This window comes from Procambarus clarkii, chromosome 68 (genome assembly GCF_040958095.1).
Source record: "Procambarus clarkii isolate CNS0578487 chromosome 68, FALCON_Pclarkii_2.0, whole genome shotgun sequence".
Classification (NCBI taxonomy): domain Eukaryota; kingdom Metazoa; phylum Arthropoda; class Malacostraca; order Decapoda; family Cambaridae; genus Procambarus; species Procambarus clarkii.
The window spans coordinates 7,404,046-7,426,163 of record NC_091217.1 but is presented as its reverse complement, the minus strand read 5'-3'; the positions used below and the strand labels follow the sequence as shown (position 1 = coordinate 7,426,163).

General features: G+C 37.2%; 2 protein-coding genes across 3 annotated transcripts in view; one reads left to right on the top strand and one right to left on the bottom strand.

Annotated features, from left to right (window-relative positions):
* Positions 1 to 6,052, top strand: part of LOC123774766 (voltage-dependent calcium channel gamma-7 subunit) — a 34,174-nt gene extending 28,122 nt beyond the window's left edge. The window contains exon 5 of the mRNA XM_045769351.2: positions 116 to 6,052. Coding sequence (XP_045625307.1) covers positions 116 to 223 — 108 coding nt within the window. The 3' untranslated portion in view covers positions 224 to 6,052. The remainder of the gene's footprint in view (positions 1 to 115) is intronic.
* Positions 6,053 to 8,844: 2,792 nt separating this feature from the next.
* Positions 8,845 to 22,118, bottom strand: part of LOC123774767 (sortilin-related receptor) — a 58,818-nt gene continuing 45,544 nt past the window's right edge. For both annotated transcript variants that reach the window (XM_045769352.2, XM_045769353.2), the window contains exons 30-37: positions 21,035 to 21,272; positions 20,654 to 20,856; positions 19,644 to 19,823; positions 17,566 to 17,691; positions 15,131 to 15,402; positions 13,501 to 13,691; positions 13,106 to 13,303; positions 8,845 to 11,655 (exon numbers count right to left, since the gene is read on the bottom strand). In XM_045769352.2, the coding sequence (XP_045625308.2) occupies positions 11,591 to 11,655; positions 13,106 to 13,303; positions 13,501 to 13,691; positions 15,131 to 15,402; positions 17,566 to 17,691; positions 19,644 to 19,823; positions 20,654 to 20,856; positions 21,035 to 21,272 (1,473 nt within the window). In that variant the 3' untranslated portion in view covers positions 8,845 to 11,590. The remainder of the gene's footprint in view (positions 11,656 to 13,105; positions 13,304 to 13,500; positions 13,692 to 15,130; positions 15,403 to 17,565; positions 17,692 to 19,643; positions 19,824 to 20,653; positions 20,857 to 21,034; positions 21,273 to 22,118) is intronic.

Below are 22,118 nucleotides of genomic sequence, written 5' to 3'. Positions count from 1 at the left end.
TCTTATGGATATTCATCTCTCTCTCATACCATCCCTGAATTTTATAATGTAAATTAAACAATCAAATATAGATATGTTGCTAAATCCCTAATCAAATAATGTTTGTCTGTCACAGGCAGCTGCAGCAATTGCTTTCGGAATTTGTTCACGCAAGAGGAAGAAGGATAAAGCTCCAGACGACCGATATGCCATTGAAGAGGAACCCACTATCATCGGTCGATAAGGCGGTAGTGGAATATGCCTTGAATGCAAAACAACAAATTCAGCTGTTTAATCCTCTTGAATCCAGGCTTTCATAAATTGTAGATGCTGTTTGGAGGTGTTTGACATACATAAGAGGGCCACATATATTTAAAATAATACTCACACAAACTGAAGTTGACAATTTTTTAGAAGAATTTTGCTCTTTATCCACAGTAAATTTTTTCGTTAAACTTTATGACACGTATTGGTGCTATTTAGTGTCATATTTGTTGAACACAAGTGTCAGGTCATTTCCTGCACACAGAGTCCCTACTGTTAAGAATTTTATACATTGTTTTATATGTCCTCAAATTTTTGTTGTTGCCATTGTCTCGTGCACACCTTTAATACATACTTGTAAATTTTGTGCTAAGTTATTGGAATTTTTTTATGATGGTCGGATTTTGTTATATTCTATAACACAGATGCCTTATTCCCCCAGGAACACCGCTCCTGGCCACAGTGGTAAGGCCTTCAGGCAGGTCTAACCAACTTAGTTATAGCCTGATCGGTTTTTATTCCATGTTGGTATCTTTACTGTATGTAATCCTTCATGCTCTCTTTACACAATTTTGGCAGTTTATGTATTACTGTAACTTGTACTCCACTATTGTATATTTTCCTTGCAAGTTTATCGTTGAAGTTGATGCATGGCAATGCTGAGTTGACACGTTGTTCAGTAAGGAGAAAATATTTTTTTCGTTAGGATTTATGGTGCACCCTTTCATGTCTGTACAAGACAAGAGGCATAACAAATAACTATAGAAAATATATATATATTGCATAAAACTAAAAAAAAACACTATATTAAATTATAAAAAATGTTCACTGCCTCTTAATTTTACATCATCAGATTCAGAGACTTTCCCGGATCAAAATCCCTTTGAACACATAGTTCATGTAACATGAATCGAATTTCAGCAGAATTTAAAATGCTTGCCAACAAGACATCTCTTTATAAACATAAATTCCTTAATAATGTCAGATATCCAGCTTATGTTGTACAGTATTTCCTTTCAATCGCGTTATATTTCTACCAAAGTTAGATTGGACAGTGATAAGCGAATTGTTGAAAAAATAAGACTTTTTATTCGCTGGATAAGAAATTTCCTTCAAACAAAAGGCTATCATTCACCTTTTGAATTATTTCTTCAAGTTTAGGTATGGACATCAGGTTAAGCAGCAAGATATTGCAAAGAGTGCGAGGATGGTTTCCTACGATACGTCTTGAATGTTTCCTCCATTCACAATTTAGTTTAGTAAAGTCAGTATTTCGCAGGTCCCTTAGTTAACATCGATGACTGACAATTAAATTGGTTTACTTTCGACCAGCTATCAAATGATCAAATTCATTCATAAGATATGACAATATTCTGACATAATTTAATTCATTGGTATAATTCTCAGTTTTCTGATATCAAATATACAATAATTACTTTAAAGTAAAATATTTAAAATATGAAAATGAGTCGATTTTAATTATATAAATTTAATGTTTACGACCGTGTGATTATACGATATGTTTATAACATTTCTTCTTCCATATACAGTACAGTAATCCAGTGCTGTATTGGGCACATTGGATGTCAAATATATAATATTAAATTAGAAGTAGCTAAATTAGACTAGTCATTCTTGCCTGAATGGTTTAGTAAAACAAAATATAGTACAACGCTATTTTAGAGCATAACATTACAACAACTATAATATTTTAATATTTAAAGTTGTACATTATTAAGAAGACTTCAAATGTTAGTTGAGGGGTTCAGTAGTGGATGAGACTCCTTCACTAACACAGTACTACCAACTATCTACTCCTACACTAACACAGTACTACCAACTATCTACTCCTACACTAACACAGTACTACCAACTATCTACTCCTTCACTCTACAACGGTAATCACCAATTCTCTTCCTTAATGTTTACATAAATTTTATTTAAACTTTTTTTTTTGCTAAACAAAAAAACTGAATGTGCTACTTCATTATCTGTAAACATAAATTTGTTTACAAACATATATGGTGTTCACATATTTTACAATTTAAATATTTATTGTTCTTTAATTAAAGATTTTATATTTATGAATGTTGCAGATTTTGTTATGAAATATTATTCTGTGATAGAAGCAAATATTAATGAACTTAAACTTTCTCGATGGTAATGTTCTCTGCTTCAAATGACAATTAATAACGATAATTCGCTGATTACAAGAAAACTGTCGAAGCTGGTAATTATTTAACTATTATTGTTGCAGATGTTAATGACATTTCCTTATGTACTGCTGTAGGGTTGATAATATTATTTGTACATTCAACCCATCAACCTCATAATAAGTTTGTTGCATAGTTCTTGTTATAAAAAACAGTTGTGAAAATTATGTATACATTGTGAAAGTTGTGCTGGTACACTCCTTAATATCAATACACTGTATTGAATACCATTACTCAGTACCAGAATATAATCTGTTGTTCATCCAGCATACTTGACTTCTGTCCTTCAGGCAAAAAGCTTAATTGTTAAGAATAAATCTAAACTATCATTAAATATTTTTGGAATAAACCAGTGGATGACTTACTGACATTAGTGCATTTTTAGCAAGCTCACGACAAGTTATTTAATAGCTTTGATGCCTAATTAACATTGCGAATCATTAATATACCAATCAAGTAGCCCCATCAGGCATAATGACTGGGCGTTAATGGCATCAATTCACACATTTTATCGGTTTTTATGCACGCATCCATACACCACCCCTTCCCTGATACTAACACAGCTTCCCATAAAATAAAAACACCTACAACATCATGCTGTCATCCCATTTTCGGGTAAAAAGTGGAAGCAGTGTTGCCATGGGATAATCTCAGATGGCGATCCTTTAAGGTTGCCATGGTCCAGCTCAGCATACTAGTACCTGTACTTTTTGTTGAACATTTTACTCTTGCTATATTATATGCAGTAGATATATCATACAGTATATATATATGCTGTATATACTAATATTATACATCTTTGTTTATTCAGAATGTTATAATGCAATGTTATATATTGTATATCCTTGGTTCATACAGGGTTTTCCGAGGGAAGCTCAGTTTGTTAGTAGAAACCTATATCTTACATAATTCATGTTCTCATCATTTTTGTTTTCTGTTACTGTTGATGTTCTTGTTCCTATTTCCAATTTTACATGTTTGTTATGATATCTATTTACTTGTTAATTACTATAAGTTTGTTATACTGTATTGTATTTAGAAAGTATTTTAACAAAGAAAATTTTTAATACGTAACCAAAAATTGGCAGGGATAGCATTAGTGAGCATATAACACAAAGGGACACCACAAATTATATCATTGATTAAGCAATGCGGCACAGGTTAAATATTTTAGTTAAAACCCCACTGCCAAAATATATATTTGAATAGTAAGAAATTTAAGTTACACAATTTGTTTGTGTGTGGTAGCCTACCATAGTAGGCTTCATGATAGTAGCCTATCATGGAGCAGATAGGCTACTTTACTACTCTGGCTACGAGAACTACACACCTTGATAGCTTCCTTACAAGAGATAGCCGCACGCGCAATATGATCTACTGCATCTTGTATAGCGTTCAAAAGATTGTTATTTGCTTAGCTAAAGGAACTAGGGGGTTCAGTTCCTTAACCGATTATGTGCCCCTGTAACCCTTTACACCACCGCCCACGGGATGGGTATGAGGTGCACAATAAAGAAAGAAATTGATTTGTATAGCGCTGTGTAATGAGAGTCTAGTATAATAACGTGGGTCCTGTAGCACAGTGCTCTACATTCTTGACTCACAAACGAGGGACCTGGGTTTAATCCTCGAGGACAGAAACAGTTGGGCACGTGTATTTTCACCTGATGCTGTAAGATAGTTCACCTACCAGTAAAATACTCTGGAGATGGACCATTGTTGTGGGTTGCATCCTGGAGAAAGTCAGAAGTTGATCTAAGGGGACCTCGATAACCACAAGTACAGACTCATCCTCGACGACGAAAATTAATAAATAAATAAGCAGCAATTCAAACAGCAGAGAAGTATAAACTCAATGAAATTAAAGAAATACATCAACATGTATATTTTATAATAAAGCTTCATCAGGCAGATATTCCCCCTAGTAACTTTAGTGTTATAAAAACACTATTGCACCAAATCACTAAATAAGAAAGAATGCTATGACAGAGGCTGAGAAGAATTTCATGTCCCGGGGGATGGGACAAAGCAAATAAAACCAAATGAATGCCTTCCTCCTCCTCCTCCCCCCCCCCCCCCCACCCCCGAAAAAAAAGACTTGAAATCTGCCACAATTCAATATTCCCGGGAAAGAAATGTCAAGGCTCTACCACTAACTCCGTCAAATGTTAGTCAAGGACAGAAACACAGTAGCACCTCACACTAGAGCCACAGATATGAACACAAGCAAGATACTTAGCACTTCCACAAATATGATAATATCGTTCATATTTGCAAACTTACAGGGTATCAAAGCTCGCAAAAACAAAGTCCGTTTCATAACCAGCCTCCTAAGTGAGGCAAGTGCAGTGTTTTCAGTCTTAACTGTAACTCACACAAAGTACTGCTGTGATAATGAAATATAAATACCACTAAAAAGTATATTAGGTTAATATACTTGCTACACAAGTTACAAAATTTAACTTGGTTATCAAGACTATTCCTTGCTTTAGGGTTTAGTTCCTGAACCCATTATGTGCCTGTAACCGTTACTACTATCGCCCACTGCATAAATAAGAAATGACTTGCTGGATAACAAGATCCTTTCACACAAGAAGTGCTAGACCAACCATGGTAATATTAAGAAACTATAGTGCTCTCTAGGGTGGAAGTCACACGCAATCAGCCCCATTCATAGCTGGATAAATTGCAGATACAAATAACGTCCAGAGATCTTTTACTGGCTGAATCAATTCACTAGAACATTTTAAGCGTTTTTGGAAAGCTTAAAACTTGTAAACCTGTATTCTCTAGAACACAGTCGAAAGGGGTACATACACAAATTACACTTTGTAAATATTAGAGGGCCTGCTTCCAATCTGCGTATGAAAATAAGTCTATGAGACCAGGAGGTATAGCACAAAGTGCAAAATAGCTTCATTGATAAGCAGAGGTGCAATAGGTATGTATATGGGAGGAGACAATTCTACCAACAGTAAGGGTCCAAGACCTTCAACACTTTGCCTCTATACAAGGGGCCTAACCGACTGCGAGCAGCGGTGTATACCAGCCTGAATGACAAGGTCACCAATCTCAAGGCCAGAGACCGGGCCGCTGAGACATTGATCCCCTGAAGCAGTTACTTGTTAGGTAGGCATCACAAAACACCAGCTACTAACAAGCTTCAGTATGTACACTTTATAACATTACACTTGTATAGTCTACGTAATAAAGATTAATGTATTCGCCATAAATCTTAGCCAAATATCCCCAGTTTGCTAACTGTAGGTAATAACTAAGTGATTGTAACCTATCCACCGCTGCCCACTGGATGGGGGGCGGTGTGCAGGACAAACACATCAATTGTGACACTAGCTCTCCACATATGTCAGTTGCTTGATTTAGGAACTGTACTTGTGGTCGGTCTCGAGCCCGTTGTTGATGTGACGATGTGCATTGAATTTTGTGACTAGCTCATCAAGATTGTAACTTGTTTAGCTAAATGAATTGTTTGGTTCAGTCCCTGAGCCCATTATGTCCCTCTGTAACCCTTTCCACTACCGCCCACAAGATGGGTATGGGGTGCATAATAAATGAACTAAACTAACACCATACAATATTGTTTTCTTATATGTGACTCCCCCTTTTTAAGTGATGTCAAATTTCAAGTTATTGTCTTCATTTAAGCTGAGGATGCTAGGAATAAAATACCTTTGATGTATAAATATGCAGTACAGTACAATATACTGAAATATTAAACTGAATTCAATCATTTTCTATAAGAGGGGCCCCCATCAGAAATAATAATCATAATTTATTCACAAGGTACAATGGGTTGGCGAGATTATTTATATAAAGAGTTCTTACATTCTCGTAATGCCACTAGCTTGCATAGCGTTTCGGGCAAGTCCTTAATCCTAAATTTTCCCAGGAATACGACCTGCCAAATCGTTTAACGGTATCCATTCACTGCTGGGTAAACAGAATTTAATTGTCAGGGGAAAGCGCCAAGCCATTACAACTTTATAGCACTGGGAAGGGGTCAGGTTAAGGATTTGGGATGGGACGGGGGGAAGGAATAGTGCCTAACCACCTTAATGGTCGGGGATTGAACGCCGACCTGCATGAAGCGAGACCGTCGCTCTACCGTCCAAATTGGCTGTGAACAGAAGCTACAGTTAAGGATTGGCACCCGGTCAATCCTCCTCGGCCAGGATACGAATCCTGGGCAAAGCGTTCGTAAGCGCCGGGCAAGTGTTTTACCACTGCGCCACTGGGACGGCAAATTGCACAAGATTGGTATTTGTACATTCTTGCAAAGCCACTAACTCATAGCGTTTCGGGTAGACAGTAGGATCTAGTCATGCCGTAGGCCTCATAAATCGCACCCTTCGGATCTGCCGCTCTATGAGGCTTGGGGATCAGAAATCAAACAACTAAAATCAAGAAAAATCCCACCAGAAAGCACAATCGAAATATAAAGAATTACATACCTTCTGGAAACAGGCCGAATGATCGTTAGGTGTACAACCTCACAGTGATACACAAGACCCTTGACGGGTGGCGGACTGTTATCTGGCGCTGCAATCCGCCTGAAGGCAGCCCAGGTCACTTCGGGATATAGTCCGCCAGGTGGCAGCCCAGGTCACCTGGGATGTCAGTCCACCAGGTGGCAGCCCAGGTCACCTCGGGGTTACAATCCACCAGGCAGCATAAGGGAAGTTGGCAAACATAAGAACGTTACTTAAGAATCTGAACAAGGAAACTGTCAATACACACTGCTTATGTGAGATCATTTCTAGAGTATGCAGCTCCAGCATGAAACCCACGCCTTGTGAAGCATAAACACACTTGATAAAGTTCAGCGGTTTGCACTAGATTAGTACCAAAATTGAGATGCCTCAGTTATTAGGGCAGATTGAGAGAACTCAGTTTCACAATCTTAGAGTAGAGAAGAAACAGGGAATATTATAACTATAAACAAGATTTCGAGGGGAATTGATAAAGTGGGTAAAATAAGCCTATTTAAATTAAAAAGGGAGACAATGGTAGAAGATGGACACGCAATTGAGTGGAAGAGATGTAACGAAGCTTTCGTTTCCTGTATGGGTGGTAGGAAAGTGCAATGCATTGAAGGAAGAGGTTCTTGAAACCGATAACATCCACAACTTTAAAATGAAATATGATGAAAATGTTATCCCCTCTCACCAGCAGAGGTGAGAGGGGATAATTAGCATGCCAGGTATAAATGGGTAGGCGGGGCATAAAGAACTAGAGCTTTTAACACACGATTTTGGGTGACAACATTCAACGAGTCCTATTTTGTTTATTTAATATACAGTATTGTAGTTTGGTTACAGCAGTTGGTTGTTGGAAATGGCACAATGGTGTCGTGATAGGTTGCGACGAGGATGCTTGTTACGCGCTGCTGGTGGAGTCAGGTAGGACGTGGTACTGAAGGTGGCAGGTAGCAGAGAGCTAGTACGAGAACGGGGCAGAGCGCTTAACGGGTAACAGCAGATAGCTCGAATGTGGCCGGAAGTGGCACTTTTCTATAGCAAGAGTTGTAACGTCTGGTGAAGGTGGGTAATATCCTCTAACTTTAAAATCTTATGTTTTGATTTAAATCAGCCCCATCATGTCTGGTTTGCAGTGTTGTTAGTCTGTGACCCCTCATCTAATCCTGGTATATCACCCGAGTAAAATATATGACCAAGAGATGGGTATTTAAGCATTCTAGAATCTATTTATAAGCCTCAGATATTTTCAAATTAATTTTTTTTTAGTACTCTCACCATTTGAAGCCATGATTAATTTTAACTATGAAAAGAACATATTTCTAATTAAAAATATTTTTGAATAGGACAAATTATTTATTGTTTGTACTTTCTAACTAAAATACAACCTGACATGAGTTGTATGTTTATACCAAATTTCATAAAAAATAGGTATTGTGTAGCTGCAAAGAAATAATTTCCAAAAATATTAAAAAAAAAATTACTGGTGCTACATAGCATTTCCAGCTTTGTGCCTTCTTTTGATACTTACAAGTTTTATAGGCTGCACTTTGATCCTTGGTAGGGACATGGCCAGCCGACAAAATATAGTGTCGCAGCCAAGGATTCAGACATACAACAGTACTGGTATACTGCCATATATATTGTGTGTATAATTAGATAAGGGTAGAATGCAGATGTAAATTAAATCTTATGATATACTATAATTCAGAATTTTAAAAGAGCCTGGCATTATACTTTCAGGTCAACTTTAGGACATTATATCCTTTATTACAATGGGTATAATGTGCTGAAGCATTTAAAAGTATTGACATTCAATACAAATGTCTCTGAAATGCCAACTACCTAACCTGAGGTAATGCAGCTCATTAAAATCTGGTTTCAGTAAAACATTTTATTGCTCTAAATATTCTTTTAATTAAATTTACATCCTCAATCAGGAATGAGATTTTTAAAAAATTCAACATATACATGTAATGAATCCCAAAGCACTATAATACATACCATACTTTGGGTTCTAAGTCTTAAAATATACATTGCAGAACAGAAAGTAAAACTTTCATTGGTATGTAGATATAAACACTAACCTTGAATTAAAATTGGAGTCGAGCTACATTGGTTTACACACAATCCAGAAAAGCAATATCACTACATTTCTTAAATATGCAGGAGCTTGTTAACTCTTTGCCTTATGCCCAGTAACATTCTGAATATCACTGCACAACGATGTTGAATATATTCTATACAATACATTATTATCACAGGAATTAATGATTAATTAAAAATATATAATAAAAGGAATATTACAAGAGCTCTGCAGCAAATTTACAATAAATTTTCACATTCCCTTGCCACAAACTAAATTTATTTTCATTAAAATTTGAGAAATAAACTACACAACTTCAATGTAATTCTTCCTTGTATACAACAGAAGTAGTAAGGACTAATTACTATACATTAAACTGTTGTGATCAAATGTAAGTGTGATTGTGTTAGGACCATCACCACTAGTTACATCGAAGTGTTATCCACACTTCCGTGGTAATAAACATTTCGTTCACCTGGGCTCTAGGAGACTCGAACCTTGAACCCCAAACCTCTGGGGCCCATGGATAGATCCTCAGCCTCACACGGGTGGGTCCATGCTTCAGAGCTCCTACATCCCAGGTGAAAAAACTAGTCACATCACCAAACCATTACTGCAACATATTAAAAGCATCATTTCAGCTTATGAAAGATGTTTACTTTGTGATTCTATCACAAACCACTCCACATATGTGATGTCTTGTTCAAAAGTTTTCATAGTAAACAAATATGCAGTATATATCACATTACCACTTCCTCCAGTGTAACCTACAGGCAATATACATTTGGTTAATCATCCTAAAAATTTATTTTTAAAAGAATGTGTTTGCAAATACTGTACCTGAACACAACAGGAAACGGTTCCTTGGGCTGATGCAACACAATTTTAAAACTGTTTAATAACTAAAGTTGTTTTGACCTATTATTAAAGTACCTTACCAAAGTATTTAAACCTTCAAAAACATGCACTATATACATAAATAGTCAATACAGATATTTGACAAATTAAGAGAAACAATGATACCAAATTGCCAAATCATTTTCTTTAGCTAATCAACAATTCAATATTTAATTATATTCAGCACAGGCTATAAAGCAAAGTAAATTCTGAAATACCAGTAGCAGCATGAAATTTTACCACGAACACTAACAGGTACTACACGTGTGGGTCTGATGCAGTAGTTGACTGCAATATTTGCAAATAAATATTATTTTTTTTCCTTCAATAAACCATTAAGTAAACTACATTAGCTAAATTTACCAACCAATTAAAAAATAAGATAAATGGCTTCATATATACAGATATAGAGCAACAGAGCCATTTGAGGAAATATAGTAATCAACCTAAGAGGTCATAGTTATGAATTATGACCCCTAAAGTTTACAAGACACTTCCTAATACCTCACAAGATTCTTCATGAAATTCTGATGTACTTAATATTTAACTTGCCACCCCATTATATAATATAAACTTAACAGGTACAACAACAGCCAAGAGGAAATGTTCCCTGATGTGATCTATTAACTAATCATTACCAGGAGAGATGTACTTCAACAGTGCTGTAAAGCATATTTTGTGGAGAACACAGATGTGACAAAATATGCAAGAAGGTAGATCAAATATAACAGGAAAAACAATAGAGTACTGCACATGTTCTATAAACTGTATATGCTAGTGGTGACAATGATGCATATTTCTAATGGTCATAATACCATTTCATTATATAGTTTCGAGAAGGCTGCCCCTCCGAAAGGAGATGCAGAGAAAAACAGTTTCAATTTTTCTGGCATGCATGATTCTTACACAGTATAAGGCTAACAAGTGTTTATTACTTTTTAATGTTATGTTTAAAAGACAATGTATTAAAAATAAAAAAATAAAAAGTAAACAGATGACAAAATGCCCAAAAAGATCAAAATACAATAGGGAATGCATTACAATAATGTGTCTTAGATTCTTAAAAAATATATATACAGTATAACAATATACCGTTTGTTTTTTTACACGTGTGTTTTCCAAGTATTACCTATCATCTAATAACACTGAAGCTCTCCTAAAACCTCCTGGAAGAGTTACAATCAACTCTTAGAAATAAAGACAACATTTGTTATCCTCTTGAACTCTCCTACATCTTAACACCTCAAGTCACATGTACTTGGTTATATACAAACATAAAATATTAATACAAAATACAGGCCATAAATCACTTTCATCCTTATTCCTCATTCTATATTTAATGAATAACTTTTACCTACCTAAATACAGCACAAATTCTTCACTATCCAGCAAGCCGATACGTGCAGAATCCCCTTCTATTTATTCAAATCCTCAAATAACTTTCTGTATTCCTCCACCTTGTACCCTCTTACTCCCTTCCTCCTTCACACTCGTGTCTCGTTGCCTCACTAAAGTAAGAGATAAAAAGGGTAATATAAACCTAAATAAGCATAATATCCACTATAGTCTGCTAGATGTTTAAACCATCTCTATAAGAGCTGTGGTCTTTGCAGTAAAGGGTCAGAGGTGGAGAAGCAGGCCACACTAGACAGACATCAGGCGATCACTAGTGGCTCATCATCGGAAAATCCACGAATCATGGGGGAGTCATCATCTTCATCTGAAATGTAATTGCAGTTTTTTACCATTATGAATTTAATATTATTATATTGTATGACTTTTTCTTCCTAATATGCAACTATCAAACTAAACAAATACTCACCAACATCCCCCATAGACAGAATCTAAGCCCCAGTTATGTTAAAAAATGTGTGTGAAAAGATATAACAAAACATCTATTGGTTCGAGACTTACTTGTCAACTACGAAAGGAGAAATACTGTGCATCAAGTTCTATCTGGATACATGATATTAAGATAGCAAAGCTTTGCTAATCATGCTTTAACATGTATCATGTTCTGGTGGAAACTGGCATGGAAATTGACAGGAAAAGAAGGGTAATGAGCCCTGCCTTGCTACTACTATAACAATAATGCTGTGACTACAGTTGCTACTGCCATGCCCCTACCAGCAGGGAAACTTCAACAATCTCACCAATTGCTACGGTTCCTGCTGGCACATGAAGCAGAACTTGGCATCGTTAGTAGTTAAAAAATTAGTTTAATATGCATTTAAGATATAGCTTGATTGGTATTTTGTGACTATTAAATGTATGTATTGAATATGCAAGTATAACATCAGAAGCAATTTATTTGAATGTCCTAAGGCTCTTGGTTCTTCCCTTCACAAAGCTTTTAAATCCGAATCTAGATTATTGTGTGTATAGCTATAGTGGCTACATTTTCTGTTATTATGAACTTTGCTTATGTAAAAAAATGTATCAAGATTGTATGTAAATTTATCTATAAATGTACAACCATTTATGAACACAAATGTTTTATTTGATTTGGTTAGCAAAAAAGGCCTGCACTATACTTTTATGTAGACTTATAGGTTTCTTGTCATTATTTCTTGTAGTTACAGTATCCCCTAAGCAGTTCCTCTTCCCCAAGTGTACTGAACTTCTAACATAAGGTTTTGACTAAAATCTCCCTGTAAACTACATTTTTTTCAAAGACAGTTTAGATGATAAAAATATTGAGGCAATGTGATCATATCAAATTCTATACTCCAGCGATTTTCCCTTTACAGTATATGCAAATAAATGGGTATGCGGTGATGCCCAGGTCATTCTCATTCTCTCTCTTGCTCTCTCTCATTCTCATTCTCTCTCTCTTTCCTCCCTTCCTCACTCCTCTCTTTCACACCCTCCCCCTCTCTCATACTTCCCCCTTCTCTCACTCACTCCCCCCTCACATTCTCTCCACCTCTCTATTTCCCACCCTCCCTCTCTCCCTAGAGAGGGGGGTGTTAGAAGAATTGGAGAGGGAAGGGGGTTGGGCGGAGAGGAAGAAGGGTTTAGAGAAAGAAGATGCAGACCATAATATGGGATGGGACACCCATACATTTGTTACAACTAAAATCAGGCATAGACAATAATTTACAATTCACTGCATTTACATGAACACCGATAGCAGTAATATAAGAAATATACAGAGTATACAAACTTACCCAAATTGTGATCTGTTGTAATTAGTGTGGTGCCTTGTGAACGGTCATAGTGGGTGTTGGCAAAGGTGAGGAACGAGCGTGCCAGTCGTCTATGCCTCACCGCCAATACCGCTACAACCACAATTAAGGCCCCCACTACTAGGAACACTGACACGCCAACCCCTGCTATACTCTTCTGTGACAACACTACTTCATCACCTGTGAATATAAAGTGGTAACTGAGAGGGAGCAGCTTTACCATATTGCTTTTTGTAATAGATAATTCATTACTATCAACAGCATCAAAAAACTAAATTTATAGAACATGACACACAAATCTATGTATGCCAGGCTATAATATCTACTAAATGCTACTTTGAAATCAAATGAAATAGACTAGCAAAGTTTGACCTTACCCAGGGGTTTCTCAACTCGTATGAATTGAGAGTGTTCTGAAAGATAACCATCAGCATCCTTGAGAGCAACAGCAGCGTAATAAATGACTCCTAATGACAGGTCATTTACAATCAAAGGAGGAGCAGTGCACTCGTAGGTTTTTGCGTCACTCATATTTCTGTGCCTTGCAATGTATAAAACATAGCTGATGCTGAAAAGAATTTTTGTTTACAATATTTAGTGACAATGTAATGTACCAGACAGCATTATTAATGACAAATTAGTATAGGAATTAAAAATGTTGCAATCAAAAGAGCACTACAAGACTTCTAAGCAATTCAAAATACTGAATTTCATTTATAATTTGAATGTAAATACACTATAAATTCAATCAACAGGTTTTGATTTATTAGCCACTATTTGGGTACCCATTGTTGTTCAGGTGAAAAACGAAAGCTATATCTACCCAATAAATGACCATCACTGTAACTATCTTTATTACGTCCTATCTAGACGACGTCCACACCTTGGTCACGTTCTGTTCTCGGGAGCTTATAGCCGTCTCCCTCTCAAGCTGTAGAGCACCAGTTTTGTCTGCCCTCTTTACCCGTTTCCCCATTTCCCAAAGTTAACCATCAATCATTTGTCTGACCACTCTTGCAGTTATTTACATCCTCCTGCAGTACTATTTAAAGTAATTCTCATTTGTTTATATATTTTAGTAGATGACACAAAGGTTGGCAAGAGACTGCTGTTCTATTCTGCATGACCTCAACCATGTCTGCAACTATCCCTTTCTCTTATCTTCAGTGTGTTACTAGTTGTGTGTGTGCTAAATATTATGATGTATTTTTTTTTTTTTTTGAGAGACATGAGGGAGGGAGAGGGAAGGAGTGATGTAAGGTGATGGGGAAGTGGAGGGAGAGAGTGATGCGAGATGATGGGGAGAGGATGGAGAATGGTTTAAGGGTTGGTCTAGTCTGGTCATCTGATATAGTATGCCTCATCCAGTATATGTACATGTTCATACACACAGTATATGTATGTATATATATATCTTTCATTATCCATCTATAAATTTATATCACCATCCATCCACCCATCAATCTACCTATATCTCCATCTACATGCTATCCCCCCATAATCTCCATTTGTTAGGAAACTTGCAGGCAGGAGGGTCAATAACTCGGCACAGGGTTTTTGTAATTGCACGAAACTTGCACTCTGGACACAAGTAATGTTGAAGATACACTATGAAAATGCTTGAGTGAATAGTAGATGGGTGAATGTTGTAGGTAAGTTCTTGTAAACCATTAGTGATTTATAAGAATGAGTGCAGACTCTTGAAAACTGAAGACTAAGGAGAGAGGATTCAAGGGGATCTCCGGCCGAATCGTAAATTCACTCAAAACACACAATACTACAGAATAATAATATAATATGATGATATAAAACAGAACATGTGCACAACTTTTAAATACATTTGTAAATGACAATTTACTTAAAGAATTAAAGTTTCATTTAAACTGATAAAATGCTAATCAATTTTAATGTGCCTTAATCTTAAAATGAACTATGTTAATGCTACTGTATGAGCAACAGAAAAGTGACACTTGTATTAAAAATAAAATTTATTAAAGAAAAACTTACTTTTTTGCTAAAATGTCATGTGAAAGAGTGCGATTTCTTCTCCAAAAGAATGATCCATCACTAGGATTGTAAGTCAAATCATAAGGTGGAGGGATGACAGGACCAGGACAAATAACTGGCCGGCTCAAGCGTGCACGTGCCAAAGATGTGCATACGCTGATGGAGTAGAGGCCACCCCAGTGAGCACGGACAGAGTGGCGCTGAGTGTGGTTGTCCTGCTTCTTTAGCATATAATTTGACGTCTCTCTACGAATAATATCCGTGATGATAAGCTGTTTAAAAAAAAAAAAAGTTAATGTAGATAGAGGTTAATGTAACATGTGTATTTAAACAGTCAATCCTAACCATAAAATTATATTAGTATTACTCGGGCACAGTAAACAATGTCAGGCCTTGAGCAAACATGAAAAGATCCTTTATGAACAGCATTCAGTTGGTTTCTAGGAAAAATTTGCTGTCACATGGCCAGGATCATGCACAGTCTGGCATGATATTATATTTTGGTGCTAGACAATTTTCAGTCATCCATTGATGAGTGAAGGAGGTGAGGCAATAAACAAGCAGGAGAGAGGTGAGGAGAAGAAAATCTTAGAGGAAGAAAAGGCAAGGCAAAAGGTACAAAAGGTAAGGTGTAATAAAGGGGGATAATAATAGGAATAAGAACATAAGAGCAAAGGTAACTGTAAAAGGCCCATCTTCTTGAGGTTATCTAGAGATGATTTCGGGGCTTTCGTGTCCCCGCAGCCCGGTCCTCGACCAGGCCTCCACCCCCAGGAAGCAGTCCGTGACAGCTGACCAACACTCCAGGTACCTATTTTACTGCTAGGTAACAGGGGCATAGGGTGAAAGAAACTCTGCCCATTGTTTCTCGCCGGCGCCCGGGATCGAACCTGGGACCACAGGATCACAAGTCCAGCGTGCTGTCCACTCGGCCGACCGGCTCCCAAGGTAAGCTTATGTTAGGTCATGTTTGTAAGAAAGTAACATTACAGAAGAGAGCATTGTTTGTGTCTGCAGACTTAACACTTCTTTTGTGTTCTTTAAGTCTGTCATTAAGTGTATGGCCAGTTTCACCAAAGTATTGGAAATGACAAGACGAACAGGAAATAGAGTAGACACCAGCAGCATTAAAAGCAGGAGCAGCAGTGTGAACTAGATTGCTACGAAGTGTGTTAGTTTGTCGAAAGGCGAGCTTTATGTCAAGAGGACGAAAGGTATTGGTAAAAGTTTTAAGTTCAGATATGAAGGGAAGGCATAGTACAGTGCTACTAGTGTTGGACTGCTTCCAACACTGATGAAGGAAATTTCGTTTAGCTTGAGAATAAGCACAATTGATAAAATGCAAAGAGTAACCAATTCGAGAGAATGATTTGTAGATAAAGACAATTTCAAAACGAAACGTCGTCGTCCCTTCACTTTCTAGTGTGCGATTTGGTCAACAAATGTACAGTACTTGTGTGTATTTTTCTGGGCTGGATTAAGTGATAATTTTCTAGCACATTATTATGGGCATGCCGCAGGGAGAATTGAAGATTCCCTGGAGGCACCAGGCCAAAATGTAGTCTTGCCTGACTATTCATAATCTTGGTCATATGACAATAATTGACCTCAAGGGGAAACAATGTCATAACTCAAAACATTACTACTGTACAACATTACTTAGTGATTTTCGGTAGTTAATCGCAACATTTGTCTTGCAAGTACAGTATATTCTCACGAGTTCTTACGTGCTCTCGAGGTGCTTACTGTGCAGGGTCATTGTGAGGTCATATTAAGAAACTTTTTACCACCCTCTCTTCTTTTCTCTTTATTCATCTGAAAAAAGGGCGCTAAGTAAGACCTGTAAACCCATTTAAAAATTATTACAAGACAAATTTTGAAGGAAAACACCAAGAGAGAGATTTCCATTCCACTCAGCATCCTATTCTTATGACTCACATCCCAAGTATTGGAGCTGATGACCTTTGCATCACTTCATCATACATATTGACTGCATACACAATTTTCTTTTTTTTCCACCACCACATCTTTGCATCTTTTAGTCTACATTCACTTTCAAGACTATTCTCTCACACATCAATAAAATTCTCAAATTGTGTGAAAGAGATTAATGTACACTAAGTAGAGAACTATCTCAATACAGTTCATCAAACTTCACTTACTTCAGCTATGCCTATGCTGTACATTTTGTTTACATCTTGCTAATGTGCTTACCTTGACCCCTCTAATGTACATATTTAATAACCAAGATAACATCACATCCCTGGAATAAACTTTCATTAATATTAAACCAGTTACTCCTTACACCATTAATTCTCTCACACTCACACACACACACTCTACTTCCTACATTAAAGAAAAAAACTGCCTGTACCAGTCCTAATCCTAATGAATATTAATATAATTTAATCCTAAGACATTTAGTCAAAACTTACCAAATATTGCATGTCGTCATTGTCGGACTGGGGACATGATGGCTCCCACGTTATTACTAGGGTCATGTTCTCTAGTCTTGCGTGCAGGTTCTTTGGTGGAGCCAGTGGGTCGGCAACAGTTTGTAGCTGTTGAACAAACATGTACATAGTTTGAAATTTAAAGACAGGGGAAAGCAAAATTATGTTTAACAATTTAGCTTCATTATTTTATCGTTTAGCTGCTAAAAACTGTAATGTACAAGCGTTACCTTGTATGTTACAGACATGGAACGGACATAGGTTGCAGACATGCAACATATGTCTGCAGGTTGCTACAAGCAACAGCATTACTAATCAAGCTATTATCGGAGAAGCCTGGCCCCAAACCAGATTACGAAAGTAGAATAACTCTTGAATCCCACTACAGGTAAAGTATTGGTTCAGTATGCACTGAAAATAAAGACAATCTCTTTAAACCGTTTCCTATAAAATCTTTGTGCTTTGATTTTCACGACAAGGCAAGAAAACTCCCCATTATGAGGGGTGTCCATTAAATGGGTATAAATATTCCCTTGTCATTGCCTTTAAATGGGTAAAGGATCTCTTCTTTATCCTATCCTTAGAATGAGTATGGTCCCCCAGGTCCTCCTCCCTCTCCTGTTCCATTAGACTTGGAAAACAGTTGCCAGAGTGGATAAGCCTGCTTATCCTGGTTTGAGGGGGAAATTTCACTTCCTGTCTAGTAAGACACAGGCAAATGCAATGCTAGGGATAACTGAAGTGGAGTGTATGATATAGAATCAGATCCTATTACCCTCATTTGGCTCTTCCATACATTGCCATCTGTTACATGGTTTGTCCATCCTCTCATTCATCATGTTCTCAGCCGGGTGGTGGCTTTGCTCCATTATCTTCTCACCTCTAGGCAGTTCAAGTCTCCCTGTCCCTAAATCCCAGTATAATGGTGCCCCATGTCAGTTGTTGCAGAGTGGCCACGCTAAAGCAATTGCAGTATATCTTCATGAAAGCTAAGCTGTACGTTTGCTTTCTGGTACCATCTTAAGTGGCCTTGCCATTGTTGTCTTGGGGGCAGACTCTTTGCTATACAGTAAAGGGATGTTTTGATTTTTTTGCAGTTTTCTTATTGAAGAGCATTTACTCTCTTGGCAGGGTTTGGGTGTTGGGATGTGTGACTTCTGTATGCTTCTGATCCTAATGCTTTTGTCATCACTCTACAGCACAGGTGAATCATGGATTTTATTTTGACTTGCAACTGAGTGGGATAACTCGGTAATCAGGCTTTGAGAGTAAAGCACAGGAAAGTTCTTTTTCTCTGAACAGGACACTGCTACTCCTATTTCCTTCCTCCTGTCCTGGTCTCCTTAACACTTTTTTTTATCTGGAGCACTTGGAATGCGAGGCATTTCAAGTCAATTCACTGTTGTGGTGTAGGTGCTACCACCTGAAGGCAGTCAAGGTCAGTGACCTACCAAGTGAGCTGCTCGATGCTCCTCATAATGTAAAGTAACATTAAATTTTAATGAAGCTTTCCGAGGCTACTCGAGGCAGTGCCGAGTATTTTCCAGTGCCTCCCAAGCAGCAGTATGACTCATCGGGGGTTGTTTGAAAGGATCCCTGCTGCACCAGTGAAGAAAGTCTTTCTCCCATGACTGGACAAGATACTATCCATAGGACCTGTAGGATCCTCCTTGCTTAAGGAAGCAACAAGTATTCTGCCATGGAAGGAGCTTTTTATATACACAAACTCTTGTATTTTATTTAATTATTTTCCAAATAATGGGTGAAAGTTGGATACAGAAATGCCACAACTTAAGGATAAAATTGGAAAAATAAAGGCAACAATTTCCTCAGTACTTTTTCATGAAATTGCAACTTCAATTTATTTATAAAACTACCAGAGCATCATAATTTAATCATTTTACAGATTACATCTTTTAAGAAAGATTAACTTGAAACTATATTTTAATTAAGCCAAAAAACTAACCTGAAAATATCTGGGTCCGAGGTAAAAAAATACTTTACTTTTGCCTTTATCAAGAATATTCCAGTACAACATTCAGAATACTTGAAGTATTTACCAGTTTTTCACTAACTGGACCGATGCCGATGGGTCCTTCCACCATGACAGCAACCAGATAGGTCTCGCATGCTTCCAGTCCCCTGATCACATATGTTGTATTGGTACTTGTAGCAACATTGGCACTATGCTTGAGATCATTAGCTGTCTTACCCCACACAATGCGGTATGTCCATGGAATCTGCAAAAAAAGAAAATAAATAAATAAATAAATAAATAAAACTGAAGAATTAATGCCCCCCACCCCCCCAAAAAAGAGAAAATGCAATCATTGTTGCATTTGCATCAAACCATTACTTGATTTGGCACATTAACAAAATGTGAAAATCACAGAATATAGCAAATACATTAACTACTGTATTGTCCAGACGAGTCTCCCCCCCCCTTTTCCAATTCACACTTATCAAGACCAATGTTTATGAATTATAAATAATTTGCAGAATGTGGATATTACATACTAGAATTGATAAAATACTGACCAAATTCAACCACTCGCATAACTTGGCTAACTTCTCTCTATATTGCATCTCCAGACTAGAGTCTGGTGTATTTTTATAGATCAACAATATCTCTTTCTATTCCCCCCTTCCCCCTCTCATACAATATGACTTTCCGGAAAGTTATTAATAATGCTGTACTTATAAATGCAATTTGAATACACACAACTTAGGTAACCAAAGAATAGCAACCTTACCCCTATCTATTGAACACAAGTTAATTAGAATTTGTTACAATAAAAGTTCAAAACTTAATTATGCACAGAATGAATACAAAGTCATATGCTGTATAGCCTATCGACAACAAATATCAGGAGGTTCAGCAATGAAAACATTCTTGACAGTTTTCATTACATGCGCTTTCATAAACATCCCGCACATTCATACACCCAATGTTTCCAAAACTTGGATAATGCTTAACAAAAATTCAGTATCTGAATCAACACTCAACATAATAAGAAAAAGTTTTATCTAGTAAATTTAAAAAATGTTATTAATTATCTTCAACTCTTACCTTTTTAGTTTTGTAAGGAGGCTCACTCCAAGACAGCTTGACCGTTGTTCCTACATCCTTCATCACTACAGCCTGTAATGATTCTACCGCCACCAATGGCTGTCCTTGAGTAATCACTTCCATAGTCTTCTCTGGTCCAAGCAGCTGGCCTTTGTATGCTCTCACCTCAAACACATAATGCTTTCCAGGTGCCAGGTCTGATACTAATGAGAATTGGGGGTTAATTAAGTACTTAAAACACAACTTTGACACAGACAAAATCTATAATACTGTTTTACTGAAGTAATAATTTCAAACATCAGACCATCTGTAATAATATAGATATGAAATTATAAATCACTAACAATTCATTTTGAATGATATATCAAGATTTACACTTACTTTCAATTCGAGTATCACTGGTTTTGTTGGTGATTTTACCCGACAGGTACTCATTTTCTGGCCGAGAATGGCTGATAATATAGCCATCAACTCCTGGCACGGGGTCCCAGGTCAGGCTGGCACTTGTTGTTGTACTGCTCACAGTACACACTTGCACCGTTGCATTCTCAAAAGGTTCTCGTACAAACTCTATCGTCTCACTTGGTTCACTGGTGAATACTTCATTTGTTACAGTCACCTATACAAAATTTAAATGTATATAGCAACTGGAGTTATGAAGACTCATAATATATCTTTACTTTTGATCATGAAAATGACTTGTTATGGTAACAAGAAATTAAATCCAAGAGAATAAATAGATTGGCAAGATAGTGGTGAATGTAATGAAATGCCATTTTCTGGGTGAGTCTCGGAGGCTCCCTGGCACCTTCCCTATCTCCGGTTGGCGGTTTGTTTATGATGCTCAGCCTCCGAACTGAGGTGTGAGTAGCCGGCATGTTGGTCCGGGGCTCCCCCTCCCCTTCTCAGAGAGGAGGGCTGCGCGGTCAAGCAGCACGGTGGCAGGGAGTGACGATTGCTTGTTTCCTCCATTTTCCTTTGAGGAGTTCTGTTTCTCTGTTTGGTCTCAGATTTTTTTAAATTTCCTACCATGTGGGGTGTGTTTTGAGATGCCTACCTTTCTGGGTGCCTAACCCTGATCGATGGCAGACAAGAAATACCCCGGAGGGGCTCCTTAAGCCATTGCTCCCTGTGCCTCTGAGGGGACCTGGGGCCAGATTCACGAAGCAATTATGCAAGTATTTAGGAACGTGTACATCTTTTCCCAATCTTTGATGGCTTTGGTTATATTTAAACATTTTACAAGCATGAAAACTTCCCAATCAACTCTTGTTATTCTTATAAACAGCCTCTTGGTGCTTCAAAGCTCATTAACCGTTTATTAATTGTAAACAAAACTGCCAAAGATTGAGAAAAGATGTACAGGTTCGTAAGTACTTGCGTAACTGCTTCGTGATTCTGGCCCCAGATTCCAGCTCTGGTCTCCAATAGGCAGGACTCCATTGACTGAAGCCCCTCCAGACTA